This window comes from Festucalex cinctus, chromosome 1 (genome assembly GCF_051991245.1).
Source record: "Festucalex cinctus isolate MCC-2025b chromosome 1, RoL_Fcin_1.0, whole genome shotgun sequence".
NCBI classification, from domain to species: domain Eukaryota; kingdom Metazoa; phylum Chordata; class Actinopteri; order Syngnathiformes; family Syngnathidae; genus Festucalex; species Festucalex cinctus.
The window spans coordinates 46,852,689-46,871,841 of NC_135411.1; the positions used below are offsets into that span (position 1 = coordinate 46,852,689).

The 19,153-nt window shown below is 37.4% G+C and overlaps 2 protein-coding genes across 2 annotated transcripts in view; one reads left to right on the forward strand and one right to left on the reverse strand.

Moving 5' to 3' along the window:
• Positions 1-10,220, reverse strand: part of hs2st1a (heparan sulfate 2-O-sulfotransferase 1a) — a 61,007-nt gene extending 50,787 nt beyond the window's left edge. The window contains exon 1 of the mRNA XM_077538278.1: positions 9,764-10,220. Within this exon, the coding sequence (XP_077394404.1) occupies positions 9,764-9,887 (124 nt within the window). The 5' untranslated portion in view covers positions 9,888-10,220. The remainder of the gene's footprint in view (positions 1-9,763) is intronic.
• Positions 10,221-12,085: 1,865 nt separating this feature from the next.
• selenof (selenoprotein F) lies at positions 12,086-18,751 on the forward strand. The gene is made up of 5 exons (XM_077538314.1): positions 12,086-12,253; positions 13,789-13,956; positions 16,226-16,289; positions 17,726-17,775; positions 18,031-18,751. The coding sequence occupies exons 1-5, from the start codon at positions 12,206-12,208 to the stop codon at positions 18,160-18,162; spliced, it is 462 nt and encodes a 153-aa protein (XP_077394440.1). The 5' UTR covers positions 12,086-12,205; the 3' UTR covers positions 18,163-18,751.
• The last annotated feature ends 402 nt before the right edge of the window (positions 18,752-19,153 follow it).

Genomic DNA, 19,153 nt, shown 5'->3' on the forward strand with positions numbered 1-19,153 from the left:
TGGGCTACTGGCTGCTTAAAGTAGCAGATGCCAACATGCAGAGTGGAAGCAAATGACTCGTGCAGGCTTTACAGCCCTCGGGGAAGACGTGAGGTGTCATGGAGAGGTCAAAGCAAACTGAAGAAACCGAGTCCTGAGAGGAGAGGAAAACGATATTATCAACTACAGGATCGGATGCAATTTCTGGAGGACATGCGAATGAAGTGAAATGCTGTGGAAATAACTGAATTGTTAAAATGCTAACATAGAAGGTGAGACTTCAAGTGAGAAAGTTTGAATTGGTTGAGAAGGAGCAGCTCAATTTGTAAAATTGGGAATGTGATAGTATTGTATATGTCTTGAATGAGCTCATTAGTTTGAAGTTGGACTGGTTCAAAATCGGTGGAAAAATGTGAAAATATGTAAAACAGATAAAGTCAATCGACGGTGGCCCTCCTTTCCCACATGCAAGGGCATTACAGCACACATTGGATACACCTACAATGCACTTTGTTACATTATTTGTTTGATGGTGCCCCATGACATTTGTCTAATATAAAATCTGTGCTTGGCTCAATTAAGTGTTTTTTTTTTTTTTTTAAATCACTGGGCTCACTGGAGGCAGCAATTCCTGACCGACCAATTTTCTTTTCCAGAAAATTTCTGCCTCGGGTCCTTTGGATTGCACAACTGCAGTAGCCAGCATGACTAAGTCCAATTCCAACCCAAGCCCTTGTGGGGCGGACTGTGACAAAAAAAATAAAATAAAATAAAATAAAATAGAAAGCGTTCCATGTTTGCGTCACCTCTACAGACCCGTTACTGCACTATTTGACACAACTCATCACAAGGAGGCTGTCATGTTTTGGTTTTGTGGGGGGTGGGATTTTGTTTTCTTTTGGTGTTTTTGGTTGTTTGTCATGTGTTCCTTGTCTCTTCCCTTGTCCCGTTATGTCAAACCACGTCCACCTGAGTGTGTCTTCCCTTCCCAGTGTATCCACCAATCAGCTTCCCTTGCCACTTGTGTCTTGCCCAGATGTGTCTAGTCATTGTCAATTAGCCTGTGTGTATTTAGTCACCTGTTTTCCGTTCGGTTCTTGTGGAGTCATTGTGCCTGTTCATGTTCATGTCCCTGTTTTCCATGCCATGCCATGCCTTGTGTTTGTTTTTGATCTTGTTAATTTTTTCCATAGTCCCTTGTTTACATTTTGTGTTAATTAAATCCCTTTTTTACTTGCATCCCTGCCTTGCCCTGTTTTTTGTTGCCCCCTGCATTTGGGTCCTGCCTCCAACACCGCCACATCGTGACAGAGGCTTGTGTCAGAGAACGTGTATCTCCACACAACAGATTGGAAATTGGCTTTCTCTGAGGCTGAAGAGCTGCCAGAAGATTTAAAAAAAAAAAAAAAAAAAGCCTGGAAATCACAAAGAGTCATCTGCTCTCGTTACAACAACGTTACAAAGGTCAGAGGGTGATGGCTTAATAAGCAATGATTCATTTTACACAACTCCCAAAATATCTAGTCTGACCAGACGCGTTCTTGATGATGGTGAAATGTGGTGTATAAATGCATTGTTTTGTTTTGTTTTTTATCATTGACACTGTTATCTTGCAAGTATTAAAAAAAGGGACAACAGTAATTCTCTGTAAGATACAGACAGTATGAGCAGAGTCATTTTCACATTGTTTTGCAATGGACAAAAAAGGAGACAGTAAGAAGGTATTATTAACTTAATTTGTATTTAATCACACTGAACCAGAATTTGACAGCTCAATTTATGGGTGTTGGTAATTTCAAATTTAAGAATGAGTCTCGTAAGAAACTGCTGTCAGCCACAACTCTCACTGGGTTTCATTTTGCAAGTAAAATTTTTTTTAAAAAAGCATCTATTTTGCGCCTCATTAAACACTTTGAATAGCAAAACTGAGAATCACAGATTTTGAAATTTCTCTGAACTGCGGACACTTTGCAAAAAAGGCTTTGGTGTGTTGAAGGCAAGCATTCAGGCTGCCGCAACGTGCGTACGTGCTAAACTCCGTGCTACCTCCAACCAGCTAGCTAGCAACAAGCTTCGCTGGCTACTAGTGTGGTTAAAAACATTGCAGACTTGCTCATGAATCAGTAATAATCACTTCCATGGCAGCAAATTAGCTACACATTTGACAAGTATCGGTCACATGAAGGCATGGCGAGGAAATACAGAGAAGCCAGGCTAATTGCTAAGCTAACCAAAGACTGACATGGCTAGCACATTTAACACCGAAATTCACTGCCTGGAGTGATTGTCATCTCCAATTTTTACATACATCTGGCTAGGACTGTATTTAAGTGGAGACATCCAACTTTGAACAACAAAACTCCAGGCAAATTATTGTGTTTGGACTCTGGAGAGAAAGTCTACTTTATTATTATTGTTGTTGTTGTTGTTAATAATATTATTATTATTATTATTATTATTACATCCATCCATCCATCCATTTTCTTGACCGCTTATTCCTCACAAGGGTAGCGGGGGGTGCTGGCGCCTATCTCAACTGGCTTTGGGCAGCAGGCGGGGTACACCCTGGACTCGTTGACAGCCAATTGCATTATTATTATTATTATTATTATTATTATTATTATTATCATCATCTTTATTCAAACTACAAACAGTATATAAAATATGGGAGAAAAATGAATAAGAAACTTACTAAAACGGAAATAGAAATTAATTACGCTAAATACTATGTTTTTACGCCAGTCACGAGGAGTTGCCTATAAGCAAGCGTAAAAATATATGAATAAGCGGTCAGAAAATGAATGAATAATATATTAGTAGTATAAAATATATCAGTTACATTATTTTTTTGTTTTCACAATAGTTGTGAGTTTTGATATTGCTTTTGAGGTCTGCACAATAAACATTCCAGTATATCTTGTCTTTTTTTTTTTTTTTTTTTTAAATCAACTTAGCTTTGCTTCTAAACAATAATATACAGTTTGCTGTTACAAGTCAATGTGAATGTAAGACATAAAAACTCTAGATGAAATTAAAAAAAGAAAACTAATTGTACATTTGTTATACAGTCATTCTTTTTGTAAACACTGGCTCGAAGTCCCCGACATTAACATCCAAGAGAAAAAAATTGCTCTACAAAATAAAAAAAGTTATTCGTCAAATGAAGTAATCGATTTACAAAACTGCCCCACAAATAATTAAAAAAATTTTGAGCTTTGAGTCCAGGTGACAGGTTTTGCCAAAAAAAACAAAACAAACTTTTGTGTCTCCTCCTTAGTGACTGCACTGCAGCAATTAGCACCAGCAGAGTTGTGTGAATCTTTTTCTCAAAGTGAGCTACAAAATAAAGTGTCTGAACAGAGTTAGTATTAAAGCAAGCGCAGAAATCCATAGAAAATTGCCACTGAACATTTAGTCGCCGCAAAGTCAGTATATATTCGTCCAGGCAGCCGATAAGCAGCCGCAGAGAACTACTGTCAGAATAATGGATGACGCCCACAGCGGGTCGCACGCAGCTGCATGGCAGCGTCATTGTAATGCAGGAGACTCCTCGGCCAAACCTCGGGAGTGCCATTAGCTTGGAAGCAAATCGCAGCTTGTCTGCCCTGCAGGGAAGGCTCTAATGGGTGGAAATGGTTGCAACCTGCGTGGCCGCCAACAGGACCGCACGCTGGGACCAGCGGATACCGGGTCGCCGCAAGCCAGGCGGAATTAAGTCTCACCATATGATTTTTCTATTCTAAATTGACGTCGATAGCGATTAGACTCTATTCTAATATTTGTTCCATGAAATGGAACAATACTCACAGGGGATTCTTTATCTTCTGCAAAGAACTACTAATGAGAAACTGAGGAGTTGAGCCTCCTGTACAGTAGTATAATTTTATGTCAGAATGAGCAGCATAATTGCTGTACATTTTTTTTCACTATAAAATTGTAGTGTCCTATTATTTTCAATAAAAACACCAAAAAATGTTTTGTTTTTGTTTGGAATGGATTCACTGCATTTCCATTCATTTCAATTGGGACAGATGATTTGAGCTAAGAGTGTTAAACTTTACAGTTACAAATGTGGTCAATCAACACATTCCACTTGTATCTCACTTTATTAGCAATTGGAGTGTTTCTTTAAACCAGATTTCAAATTCATCCTCACAGGGCCAGTGAGCTAGTCCTCGATGATATCAGTCTCTGATTGGTTCATAAGAGCTTAAATTGTTACAGACCACTTTGACTAGCAAAATGCTAAACCTGATTTTAATCACCTTTTTTTTTTTTTAACTCAGTTATCATTAAATAATTTCACCGATGTGTTAACAATAAAATAAAAATATCGTAATAATAATAAAATTAAAAAATAAAAATGATTTTATAAAACACATTTTACATAACATAAATTACAGATGTGTACTCTTCACATGATGCAGTTGATGTAATTAAATACGAATTATATGAATATGAAACCATTATTTAATTGATTGCTGAAGCATAATTCAATGACTGACATTTAGCATAGATATATTTATAGACGGGAAGTGTGAAAGGGGCTGTGAGCTACACCCATGTTCAGTGATGGAGCGGCAAAAGGGCTATCAGTAGGTGGTGGTCACCTGACCATCAGGCTGAGTTTTAGCTATCAGCACCATGCCTACAAAAATGCTCCGTCAAAACAATTTGCCCACGCAGCAAATCATTTGGAGCTCCAGCATGCAGACGTGCGCGCCGTCCTGTCATCCATCAGGACGACTTTTTTTTTCTTTTCTTTTTTTGCAAAGTCAACAACTTCTTTTTGTGTTGGTGGTGGGCAGTCAGAGGGAAGGCCGCTCCTGGCCCTTGTGTGTGGGGGTGTGTGTGCGCGTGTGTGGCCCAGCCCATGTTTATCAGCAGCAGTAAAGCATGTTACAAGCCAATATTTTGGACTCTCCAACTACTCAGTGGGGACTTTAACTCATTGACTGCCATTGACGGAAAAAGACGTCAAATAATGCATTTTTGCTGGGCTGGCAGTGAATGTGTTAAACACAATGTGCCAATATATTTTGTGATTATATTGCAGCATCCTTTTTTCCTTTTTTCTTTTTTTAAGGCAAATTTTGCTTAAAAATCCGTCAATTTTGGTTACATCTCATCTTAACTCATTGATTGCCATTGACGGAAAAAGACGTCAAATAAGGGATTTTTGCTGGGCTGGCAGTGAATGTGTTAAGAGACTATTCAATTAAAGTGGTTGTTAATCATTGTGTTTGCGACCGGGACTCAATTTTAAAAATTGAATCCCTTTTATCCATTTGTTATGCAATACGCCATCATTTGAAAGGAGTAAAAATCCCCACAACAGCTACAAAGATCACAATCTCTCAGTTGAGATGGATCACTGCAGCATACTTCCACGACAGCAAAAAAAAAATCTTACTAAAAATGAGCATGTCACCTGTTTTGTTTACGGTTAAATGGTGCACACTGCTTACCCTGCTATGACCTTGCCACTCTGGCGGGCTTATGAAGTAATGGAAAAACTGGCAGGAGGAACCCCGAAAGTGGCAGCCAACCCTTGGGGTGTCTGCTGTTCCTTCAAATCCCCCACAGTGGAAGCATCAGAGAGATAATCCTGCAGTGTCCCAGATCTTTATTGGGACTGACTGGACCCCTAATGGGAGGTGGGAAGGAGATTTGAAGGCAGTGTCTGCTCCCTTTCAATTGGATGGGAGTGAGATGATGATGTTGAAAGTGTCCCGACATCATGTGAAAAATAACTACCGACAAACTGACTAAAAATGTTAGGTTAAATTTATTAATCACCATCAAGTCTGTACTCGCAGAGCAAAAAAAAATAAAATAATAAAAAAATCTGCCATTGCCACCACTGTAATCATTATATTATAATTGTCTTATATCAATTGTTTCACTGCCATTTTCATTCCAGGTTCACAAATTCACATGCTGTCTTAGTATTAGTAGTAATAATAATGGTCTTGTATATCTGCATTAAGGCTTCCAGGGCCACACACCTGCGTGTCTTGCTTTTATGCCAACGCACTGTTTTGACTACTTACGTAGTGAGTTAGGGCACACATACTGTACTTTTTATCATACATCACATTATCAAAGCGTAAATTTCACACAAACACGTAGCTTTAACACGTCACACACAACCTTGGCATATCGCACACAGACGACATCATCAGTGTACGTGTTTACGACCTCGAACCGAGACTATAAATTATCATAGATGAGGAGTCACTACGTGGCAGGCAGTGAATTGTTTTTTCTTTTTTATCTTATTGCCTTGCGACAAAAGGCAAACTCAATTCTCAAGCAATTATTTCTCCATTTCAGAAATTCCACTAGAAAAAAAAACAATCTTCTTCTTCTTTCATTTTCTTCTGTTTTATGAGTCACAGTGAGAACCCGCTGTGTATAATAGCCCTACATTTCGCAATGTGATTTCCTTTGCCACTATGTACACACATATAGGAAGGAACTGAAGGGAATAGTCATCAATTCCAAATGTTAAGTGACAAGCCATCATAGTGGAAAATGGTTATTTTGAGCTAAACATTTTCTAATCTGGATTTAGAATGGATCTAAACATTTTGTAGCCTTTGGAATTCCTACACAAGCCAAATTAAAGCATCTGCAATAGTAGGACAACTCTGACAGCCTAGTTGGACAACTACATGTTACTACTGAGGCAAACATGCACTAGTGGACAACTAGTGACATTATAAAATTGTACTAGTTGGAAATCTCACTCTTCACTAATCATGCAAGTAGTGTGAAGTTGTCAAGCAGCTTCAGTCGTAAGTCAGTAAGATAAGAATCAGAAAATTGGTTTGATTTAAAGTAACAGTGTGTAATAATTGACCACTAGATGTCACTATATCATAGAATGAAGCCGAAGTGCATGCATTTCATAGCACGCACACTATGGTGACTCAGAGAGATCACACTTCGCAAGCCTACCACCAATTATTATTTTGCGTGAGCTAACGAGCATCTCTGCGAGCAACAGCGACTTGGCAGCCGGTGTAAAGCCCGGCGGGTGACCACGAAAGACCGAGCACGCCGGATTTAGCTGGAACAGCTAAAAACAGCAGCTACCGGGAGTTAGTCAGAGCCATAGCCTGGAGTGGCTAACAAGAGCGGCTAGTGGGAAAAGCTAGTTTAAAAAAAAAAAAAGAAAAGCTAGTAAAACTTTGCGAGAGCAAAGCAGCACCGACAAGCAACGGGAGCCCGACCGGGCGGTCGACCCATTAGGTCTGACACAATAGATGCAAGCATGTATGTAAAAAAGTTCACAATATTGTAAAAAAAAAAAAAAAAAAAAGAGCTCATACTAAAAAAAAAGCACAATATTGTGCTTTTTTACATAACCGCAATGCATATAAACCACCTACAATCTCTAATAACAATATTGAGACACTTACTTGGTAATACAAGCACACATTGATCGCTTCACAAGCAAATTAGGTTCTCCTTCATCTGACAGTTAGCATAGATTTAAAACATAGAAGGCCAAAACATCCCTAATGAAAATTAAATTACACTAATAAACTAGCCACTAGAGGGTTCAAGAACTGCACAAATGGAAATCAACCTGACTTTTTTTTTAACAGATATGTTCCCTTTAAATATTGTGAACATGACGACGACGATATTGTGGCAGTTTTAATATCACAATATCACGATATTGCCCATATCGTTACATCCCTACTTGTGACCGTGCACTTTTCACTCTCATTGGATTATTAAAAGAAAATTCCAACTTTGTATGATGTCATCAATGCGTACCTTCATAATCTCATCATAATAGAATAATGATTGATAGTGTGCCTTAACTGTAACATTGAAGTTGTGCGCACACAAGAATAAACAAAACAAAACAACCTTCTTGAGGGAGGTAATGGTTAAGTGAAGTTTCAAGTGGAGAAATATGACAACCTGACGAGATATGAAGGCTCAAGTAAATAAGTTACGTTCACTATCACAAGACACTCGTGTTGACAATAATGTGTTGACATTAATGTATATCCCATCTCATGCCTTACACCAGAGGTTCTCCATTTTATTTTTATTTTTACGAATAAGCGGTCAAAGAAAATGGATGGATGGATGGCATTATGTACCACCTCAAAAAATACTTGACTCCAAGTACCTCCAGCCTAACCAACATTAATACACCAGCCACTATTTAATCATTGGTTATATGCAGTATGCATTTCGTTACCTAATACAAAAGCTGCAACAAAAATTCCAGATTTAGAAACATGATAATGCTCAGTTTAAATTGACGCCGTTAATCTACTATAGCCAAATGCTCATCATTGTTTTGGTGTCGAACCGCACTGCATCATACTGAGGGATGTTTGTATTCGTTTGCCATTTATCTGCTTAAGGGAAGATATGAGCTATACATGCACATGATCTCGTATGCAAAACACACACTGGCTTCTCCTCAGCCATGAGGGAGACGCGTTTACGGCCAAGAGATGCGTTCAGATTTGAAGGCAGTGCTTCTCAACTGTTGCCGCTCTGGGATTCAATTTTGCTTTTGTCACCAAGTCACGACCCGCTTGTATACAAGTTCACAAAAAGGGAACACAAATACAAAATAAGAGAACTCACACATGAAAGTTTGTGTGTGACTTTACACTTTATTAAACCACTTTTATCTACATTTTATTGCTTTTATCACATTTTATGTGGCTTATTTTACAACAGTGCTATGTTCTTTATTAAAAACGGGATTTTTTTTTCTTTTTTCTGATTAATGACAATTCAATTCATTTCAGTGAGGAAAACAGATTTGATAAATGAGTAAATTAAGATACAAGTTTTGTCACAAACAAATTAAAGTCATAAGTCAAGGTGCCAGTGTATTTATTACTTACCACATATCAACATGCAAAATGTAATTTTCTGGGGTTTTGTTCTAGTGTAGATTGGATAAAAACAAATTTTGAATTCCACCTCAATGTTTCAAAACGGTATTAATTTAATAATTACGAATGTATACGTATACATTTTTACTTATGGAACAATTTAATTCACCTCCTGGGATTAAAAAAAAAAAAAAAAAAAAAAGAGGCTAGTTATTTATCTATGCAGTAGTCAATACAAAAAGTCTACACACCCCTGTTTGAATATCAGTTTTTTTGTCCTAGAAAAATAAGAAGAAAAATTGTCATATCGTTTTCACCATTATGTGAGCTATAAGCTACATAACTCTATTGAAGGGAAAAAAAATCTTTTAGCTTTGGAAGGTAAAACTAAACAACTGGGATAATAGGTTGCAGACGGGTGCACACCCTGATTATGTGGCTGTTCAGAATTAACCAATCACATTCAAACTCAGTACACTTCTGCCTCTGTTAAAAGCTCCTCTGAATAACGCTAAATAAAGTTCAGATGTTCTAGTAGGCTTTTGCTGACATTTTTCTACTCACATCTGTCTCACAGATAAAGCCATGGGCCGCAGATGGCTTCATCAGAATCAGAGGGCCACTCCAAACTTATTCATGTATTGATATATTTGAGTCACATGGTCATATTAATGGTGGATAAAGTGAAATGAAATAATTTATCTTGGTCTCATCTTTATATACTGCAAAAACCTGCGTTTTTATCTATCTATCTATCTATCTATCTATCGTAGGGCGATAACTGAGCGTACTTCCTAGAGCTACGTGATAGCGTATTGCGCTGCTGCGCAAATTGCGCGCCCTAACCTCACATGTCCGTGCATGTTGGGGGTACAGTACAGTACCTCGGTTTTTGTACTTACCGAGTTTTCCTCGGGACTCCTCCAGCTTCTGAATCTGGTTCTCCAGAAAGAACATGGCCACGGCGAACGCCAGCAATGCCAGCAGCTGCAACTTAGGCGGCATCATGACTCTGAGCAGCCCCATCAAATCATCCGGAGAAGGAGTCGGTCAGTCCATGCCCAAAACAGGGGAGAGCAGAGGGGGTGGGTTTGAAGGGACACCGACAAGACACGCACGGACAACCGGCGAGCACAAAGCGCCTGCGTGCGCGGATATTTAAATCCACCTCCGATGCAAAATGCCCATTCTTTGTTATTCCATCATTTGCATGGCACGGTTTGCGGCTTGTATAAGGTTCCCACAGAGGGCCTCTTCGTCGTCTGTGCAAGTGCTCCCCGGTGTCCGGTCTTCACTTATGGTTCTGTGGTTCACACTGTCAGAGGCACCCCCAGGCCATTGGACAGTAACAAGAGTCCCCCATAGACGTCAAAAATATACTGACACGCCCTCCTCCGCACGGTGTCGTACGTCAGTGACGTCGCCATACTGGATGTGGTTAAGAGAAGTTTAGAGGAGCGATTACCATGGAAGAAGGTCTGGCTCCTACCAAATACATTTCTGATTACGAATAATGTCAAAGAAATATCTTTTAAATTGATCCATAAATTCTACCCAGCAAAATCTTATAGGCTATCAGTAAGAAATTCAAAAAAGATATTGATGTTAACTGTAGCTTTTGTAACGAGTGCCCTGAAACTGTTGTACATTTGTTTTGGTATTGTCCATCTGTCAGTTTATTTTGGCAGCGATTGAGTGATTTCATTCATGATAACATTGAAAAGGATGTTGTGATTGCTTGGAAGAATATATTGTTTGTTTGTTTGTTTTTTGAAAATGGTATAGAGGAAATTAATTCGAACTATATGATAATTTAATAAATAGCATATTCACTGTTGTAAATTCGGCGGAGGGAAGCCATGCTCTATACCCTTTTATAATGAGTTTAAACAATACATTCTTTCAATCAAGTTCTCTGACAAAAAAAAAAAAAAAGGCTTTGAAAATAGTGGAGATTTGCTCCAATTTGAATATCTTCTTGTGACCTCTCAGGCCCCTAGTACATTGTAGCATAACCTTTTTTCTCTTTATCTTTCTTTTTCTGTTTTCTGTCTATTTGTATTTGTTGTCTTGAGTGATTGTTCAATGATTATGTTGAAGTTGTACTTTGTGTTTGCAATAAAAAATAAAAATAAAAATAAAAAGTTTAGAGGAGCGATGTTTTACACTCACATAAGTGAATAATGAGAAGTCATACATAAATAAAAGAAACACTAATTCAATAAAATTATTACATTACTGTAAAGGTTTAAAAAAACACACACAAATAGTTTAGTTTCAAACTCAAACTAAAAGCCAGATCTAATGGAGTTAAGACTGAATAATGACTTTTGGTTGTATTTGGGTATTATTATTATTATTATTATTATTATTATTATTATTATTATTATTATTATTATTATTATTATTATTATTGTTATTTGGCTAAATTGTCACACCAAAGTGACCACTTTAATTGTCCTTAGCTGATTAGTTTTTCCCATGTTCTCATTGTGTAAGTTTCCAAAAGCTAGGGGCTGAGAAAACACTAGGAAACCATCAGAAAGAAGGCTATTCTCCAAGTTCCTCTGTAGTGATGAGTCATTAAATTAATTGATATAAATCATTGACTATCAAGGCGACCATCAGAATAAGCAGTTAGGACTTTGTTATTTATTGTAAGCAGATCAGATGAAATATGTAATATTATTTAAATATTTACCATCACACTAGCATTGTCGGGGGTGGGGGGGGATACATACATTTGTTTGTGCTGACGATACGGAGTAAACATGTTTTTGTAGTTTGCCGCTTTTCGCCGCCAATCTGACACATACAACATGGCGGAAGCGATAACGTACTGCAGTAACCGGTCAGCTCACTCAAGGCGGAAGCTAGGTTTATTTGAGTTCGGTGTACTCTACGGTGAAGCCGTCAGTTTCTATTCGTCAGTCACTGCTGTCTGTCCACACCAGATTGGACAAACGTGACCAACCAGCGCGAACGCCGACCCATTGGAGTGCTGTTTGGTCTCAGCCGTTTAAATCACGCGGAGAAATGATAAACGAAGAAAAAGTAACAGCCTGTCCCTTGTGTTCCTAATCCACGAACATTTACCCGTCATGATATGGACACAATAGCAATATTTTTAAAGATTACCTAATAGGATATATAATTACTTATTAAGTGATGTGTTTTGTTTTTGTTTTTGTTTTTTTTCGAAACTCGATGAGTTCAAACTCATCATATTCATTATATTTAGCAGGCATAATTTGGGACACCTCTTAGTTCATCTTAAGGGTCCATCATCGTAGTTTTTTCCCACAAGGGTCCTTCGCTTTTTTTTTCTGGTGTCACTCTTCAAAATGTCGGGAGAAGTGTATCTCCTGTGGCTGCTTTCGCTTTTAAAAGCGGTGAGTTGAACATATTAACGGTGAAGATAAGCTTACATCATTGGTCTGAATTGCAAAGTATTTTCAATGTGGGTGGATTTCCCACTTTAGTGGTACATTTAGCGTTTTAAATCGTATCCTCTGGTTGCCGGGGTGCCGCCGACATGACGTGGCTTGACTCAAAATTTCGAGAACTCTATTCGGTAATGAGGTGAATCTGCGCAAATGTGATTTAGAACGACAAAGATGTCCATTGCTCTAAGATAGAATTGTTTAACTGAGAAACGTCAAACTATGAGGAAATGAGCGTTAATTCGTTCAGAGGGCTAAAAATTAAAATAAGATGAACTACCTGGATGGTGACAGAATAAAATGTATAATTGTTCTGTTAAATGTGCAGTAATCCGAATTATCCCATTATATAAATAATTGAATTTAATGAAATTGCCATTACATAATCCCTTCTTTTAGTTACGCGTTTTTAGGCAAGAAAAATAGTGGTGATTGTATGCATAATATAATAGACTGGAAAGACATAAACTGGTTTAATGGTTTAAAGTTTATATGTTACTTTGTGGTAGCTAAGGCTGTTTACTTACTCCACATATTGACTCGGTTCACATCATATTACATTCCCTGCTATATAAATAAAGATGACCTGACTTGACTTCATCTGACCATTAGTGTGTATTTGAAACATAGAAGGTCCAAAACATGCCTTGTGAAAATTAAACTGCACTAAAAAAAATAAAAAATAAAAAAATAAATAAAAAATAATAATAAAAAAAACTAGCCACCAGAGGGTGGAAAACTACACAAATGGAAATCAACCTGACTTTTAACTCGTTCAACCCCAAAAACGTATAAATGTATTTTTTTTCCCCCTTCACCTCACTCAAACTACTATCTGAAGCTGACTCACTCACAACACATATACAACAAAAAAAAAAAAAAATTGACTAAGCATAAAGCATTGGCATACAACTCTGAAATCACGTGTCAAGGTACACTGTTGCCTCATATTAATTTTGATAAAAGCTTAGTCGTAGGGCTGCTCGATTATGAAGAAAATATTCATCATGATTAATTTGGTAATAATTGAAATTACGATTAGGAGAATCATTTGTTTTTTGGTATAAATCAAGAAAATCTTTAAACATGTAAAAAAAAAAATATATATATATTAATATATATTAATATTATAGAATATTAGAATATTAAGACAAATAAATTTCTTTGAAAAATTATAATTATGCAAGTTTCTTTTGTACCAAACAAGATTTATTAATTTAGTCATTTTAAAATAAAAAGGTGCAAATATTTAAATCTCAACAACTCAAAATTGGTATTAATAATCTTTTTATTTTTGTTTACGATTATGCTGATTTTGTAATAACATTTAAATGTTTTAAAATGTAATACTTGAAAATTGTAATTGAATTTCGATAAATTGCACAGACCTACTTAGTTGTTTCGATCAACTTCGGCATACGTTATTTGAGTCTTTCCATCTCTTTTGAAGTATTCCATTTCATATTCGTCCTTCCTCCCTCCAGCTGTCGGCGTATGGTTCCGAGCTGACGTCGGAAGCTTGCAGGGATCTGGGCTTCTCCAGCAACCTGCTGTGCAGTTGCTGCGACCTGCTCGGGGAGTTCGGCCTCACCAAGCTGCAGCCTGACTGCAGGCACTGCTGCCAGCAGGAAGCCCAGTTGGAAGCGCGCAAGGTAAGGATGCTGCAGCTTCCCCATCGAACAAGCAAACAAGAAATGCCAACTCGCTGCAATTTGGATTTTGAATGAATGAAGCGTTTATCTCGGCATCTAATTTTTCACAAGAAGAACCTCGATAAACATTAAGCAATTGATTGATCAATTGTCTAATTTGTTTGTAACATGTCGGAACATTACATATGCAAAAATGCTGCTCTCTGCAGTTAAAAAATAAAATCAGATGTTTTCAAATGTGCAAATTAGAAGATTTTCATTTTAATCTACATTAAACAAGATATTCAAACCATTAATAGAGTAACAAAATAATGCTGAAGCATTCCCACATATGTTATTGTAATTTTTATTCTCCACGCTTTTTTTGCAACATAACTCTCACATAATACTTCCAATTTACAATGTTCACATTTCAACTAGCTTCAAAAATTCATGCCACCTGGGATATATATCGTCTGATTCCACATGACTTAGAGTATTTGCTAAATTCAACGTTTAATGTCAACTTTTCCCCATTCATTTTCAATGGGACAGACATTGAACCTTTTCTATCACTTTCCTCACCCATTTCTGTACATATAACTTGCCATCATTACCAGTTGTCTGATACTGCTTGGTGGCACAGTTGGTAAAGCGCATTGTCTAGTAATAGTAATCAATAATTTATCTCTCAATTTACTTCATAAGCATTCCACATGCATTCAAATCATAGCATTCAGCTATTAGCATTCAGCATTCCCACGCAATTTCTCCAGAAATTGCACTTAGTCTAGTTGCAAATGAATTTGACAATTGACTAATTGTTGAGTAATCAAATAATCGTTGCACCGCTACACCGAATCAAACCGAATCCAATAGTAATCCTAATGAATCGAAACGAACCGAATCGTTTCATTTTATTTCATTTTTCGGTATCGGATCGCACCCCATGTATCGAGATGTGTATCGAATCGTCTTGATTGGAGAAATTTACATCACTAATAATTACGGATGCAGTAGTCATACATATTTTCCTGTGTTTTTTTGATTCAGACTTGCTGTTCCAATAACAAGCGTGAATCCTGGCATAACCACATTTGTGCTATTCACTGAAAAAACTCGCCTATCTTCAATTTTGTGCTTTTTCTGAAACATCCATTCTAATAGAAAAGAGGTACAAAAATCGGCATTTTACGGGATCAATTGTGTGTGCGTGTTTTTTTTTTTTTTTTTTTTTTTTTTTAAACCCCTGCTATTTGTGGCAGGGCTTGGTCTGCATTAGTAATTAATTTGCTGCTCAGAAACATAACATACATCATCATCATTGATGCATTTTAGTGCTGGGGGTAATGTGGGGTAAAAAAAAAAAAAAAAAAGCCTTTCAAAGCTTGTTTAGTATCGGGAGAAATGAGGCAAATCCCAGAAGTGGGAAGAAAAAAAGCGCAACTTGTTTTGTATAATTAACTTTTCCGCAAGCAAAAGATCTTGGAAATCTTGTGAGATTTTATTTTAAGGCCCATATCGCCCAATCCTAATTCATTACATTTAAAGCCCATCTGATTTCTGCAAGCACACCTTGCAGATGAAGGGTAAAACATGTGATTCCTATTAAGATAATTAGCATGTTGCTCATTCTTCAATAGACCCGGGGTAAACATTTCACATCATCAGGCTGCCTTGGATGTACTGTATGTTTTGGTCCCTGGCTGCAAGGCTGGAGGCGTACCTTTTTAATAGCTGCACGGAGGTTATACTTGGCTGCTTTTAATGAGGAAGTAATACACTTAATGTGTTTGACTATTAAAAGCGCTGAGGCACAGGGTGTTGTAATGAGTCGTCTTTGGAAACGGGAACGTTTGAAAATGCCAAAATGGGGCGTTCTCACTTCTCACCACTCAAGCCACTGCAATTTTGAAATTTCAGCTTCAGGTAAACAAACAGTTGAACATATGCATTCAAACATTTAGAAACAGGCAAACCAAGTCCACCTGTAAAACATCACACAAAAACATCAACGCTGTCCTTTGCAAAGGAGCAGCTGCGAGTGTCCATTTTCCTCCAGTTTGCTGAACATTGCCTCCGGAGGTTCGATGACAAAGCGACCATCTGCTGACTCTGAAACATGTTCACTCACTCCCTTTAATGACTGCAAGCAGTTGTCATGAGACGCCTGCAGGCCAGCCGTCCTGCCACCAGCCTCTTATCTCCGTGTGTGGGCAGTGCCCTGCGTGCTTTGTTTACATCCTCCTCATAAACAGCCAGCACATATTTGTGTTTTCTTTATCGACAGCTTTACACTGGGGCCATACTGGAGGTGTGTGGATGAAAATTGGGGAGGTTCCCCCAAGTCCAAGGTGAGTTGTCTTCAGAATTAGTAACAGAACATGCAAATCATGTTTGTTTGTTTTGTTCACACCTGTATTAGTTGGGTCAGGGGTTCTCAGAATAATCAGAATTAGTGCTGCAACTAACGATTATTTTGAACATTGATTGTGTCGATTTTGTCGAATAAAAAACGTTTGAATTTCCATGCCTTTATTCAAAAACATGATATACCTGTCATAAAATAGGCAAAAATGTTACTGTTGAAGCTAAAATTCCCAGGATTTGGACAATTTTAAAAGAAAAGGCTATCTAGTAAAATTATTTCATTATTATATTTTTTTATTGTATTTATTTTTATTTCATTTATTATAAATCACGTAATTTGATAATCAATTACTGTCGTTATAACTCTTTAAGCAGTGGCTATTTGAACAAAAATGGTGCAGCAACACACCAAATCACAACTTGGCACTAAATCCTTAATACATTTTTCCAATGTTTTTCCACTTTAACAGCTCATTACAGTTCTAGGAAGAAATGTATAATTCACACTACACACAAAAAGTTATATGTATTTAGCTTTTGGTTAAAAGTATGTGTATTTCACATTAGAAAAATATCACAGTATACCATCAGACAAAAGTATAAGGTTCTTGACTAAGGAGTTTATTTTAATCTGTTACCATGTAACTCAAAACACTCGTATCTCAAAGCATCTTTTCCCAATGAAATGAATGGAATTCAGTTGATTCGTTCCACTGCTACAAAAAAAAACAAAAAACAACAAAAAAACACTTAACAGCATTTTTGTTAGCCCGTCTATTGCAGTTTGTATTGTGTGTTTGCATTAAGCTAGCAAAATTGGAAATCACTGTGTCAGGAATCACTGTGAAAAAGAAAGAAAGGGATGTAGTCCAAGTCGCTGATATGGGGTATATGCCACAGAAGAGGCAGGACTGTTTTTTGCACATCAGTTTGTTTCCGGTTCGGTTTGCGATGTGGGCTGCGTCAAAAATACTTGTGCTTCCGACTTTGTGCCCCCCAGTTGCGCGTTCGCAACCCGGACCGGAAATAAACTGATGTGCAAAATCACGTCCCACCTCTTCCGTGGCATATACCCCATTGCAAGTTGTTTCATCAGTCGGTGGTCTTGAACACTTGAGGCTTGTTTTTCAAGCCCCCACTTGGGAATTTTGGCTATTTGTTGCAGAAGGAGAAGACCACCCGCAGTCTACTCAATAACGTTGTGCTTCGTTCACTGATCATCCCGCTGGAGCAGCGTGTCATCTTGTGCGCCATTTGGCCACCGTTTGTTTTGTTGACTTCAGCTGTAGCCTTCTGACGAGGGTTTACAGCTGTCAATAATTAAAGTTCTCAGTGCGAAAATAGATCGGCTAATGGACGCATGCACGACCCAGATCTTGTTTATGTATTTTTTTATTTTTTATTTTTTTAATCTCTGCAGCTTTTGTCAGGGGTGAGAAGCCGAAGCTGTACAAGGGTCTTCAGATCAAGGTGAGTGTTGAACAAATAATAAGAAAACATCAGTCGTTGTTATTGAAAATATTTAGAATTGCCTATATCATGGCTTCAGCGGGAAATATATCACACATTGTGATCCCAATTTCTGCGTTGTGGAAATGTGTGATTTCGAAAGACCATTTCAAAGTGTATTAAGCAATTTCTAAGTTCCATTTTTACAAGTTATTTGTTGTTGTCGCTGACACTGCTTCTTTTGCGCCTCTTTTTCTTCACCTCCTACTCTATCAGTACGTGCGAGGCTCCGACCCTGTTCTCAAGCTTTTGGATGATAACGGGAACATCTCTGAGGAACTCAGCATCACCAAGTGGAACACGGACAGCGTGGAGGAGTTCTTGAGTGAAAAATTAGAGCGGATATAAACACAACACAGGTTTCAGTTTGTTTTCACCGTTTAAGGGACAGTTTAAAAACGTGCATAAACCCTTGATGGTTTATGACACTCACTTTGCCTCTTTTTTTCCTTTTTTGTTTTGTTTTTAGTCAACATATTTGGATGTTAACGTCAAACCAACGAATAGGCATGAATTCAGATGAGATAAAAAATATTAGTGGTGAAATGTATGTAGTTATTTGGATTGGAATGAGCATTCTTACATTGCTGCTAAATTCTGTCAAAAGTCACAATTTCATGAACTTAACTGTTAAAGCATAAGTTTTTCTGTTGTCTGGTTTTCTTGTACGCTTTTTTTTTTTTTTTTTTTTTTTTTTTTTTAAGAATGATTGAAATGCAGATAATTTTGTCAAAAGAATGAATGATTCCTAGTTTCTGTCAAAAAGTAGATGGCCTAGTCAAGTGGCACGTTGGTGAAGAGCTCTCTTTAAACCAGTTTTGAGAAGTGAGCTCTGATGGGTTTCGTGTTCCTCGGCTTCATCCAAGTTTGGACGGAAACTGCATTTGTCATTTGTGGAGATTTGAATATGCAACAATAAACAAAAAAAATATTTTGATTTATGTCTCTTTTTGATTTGTGTCAGTGATTGTCAAAGTGTAGAACTGTAATATCACTGCTGGTTTTCAGGCTCCCTCTAGTGGTACTTCCAATTTTTACCCCTGCACAAGCATAGTTTTACTGTTAGAACTTTAAACCTTTTCTTAAACTACTAAAGTATTTTTTAAGAGCAGTTCATTCTTAGTTAACTTGTAAGTATAGTACAATACATTTGCATTCAGTCTTTTAGATCTTTTTATGAGGTGAGATTTTTTTTTTGTATGTTTGGAATCATTTTAGTAGTTTTTCTTATATTCAAGTACAGTGGTGATGTTCAGTCTGTACATAGTTACAGTGGTTTACAATTTTAAATGTACTTTTCCTTGTTTTTGATAAACACCATCTAGTGAGGTGGTTCTTC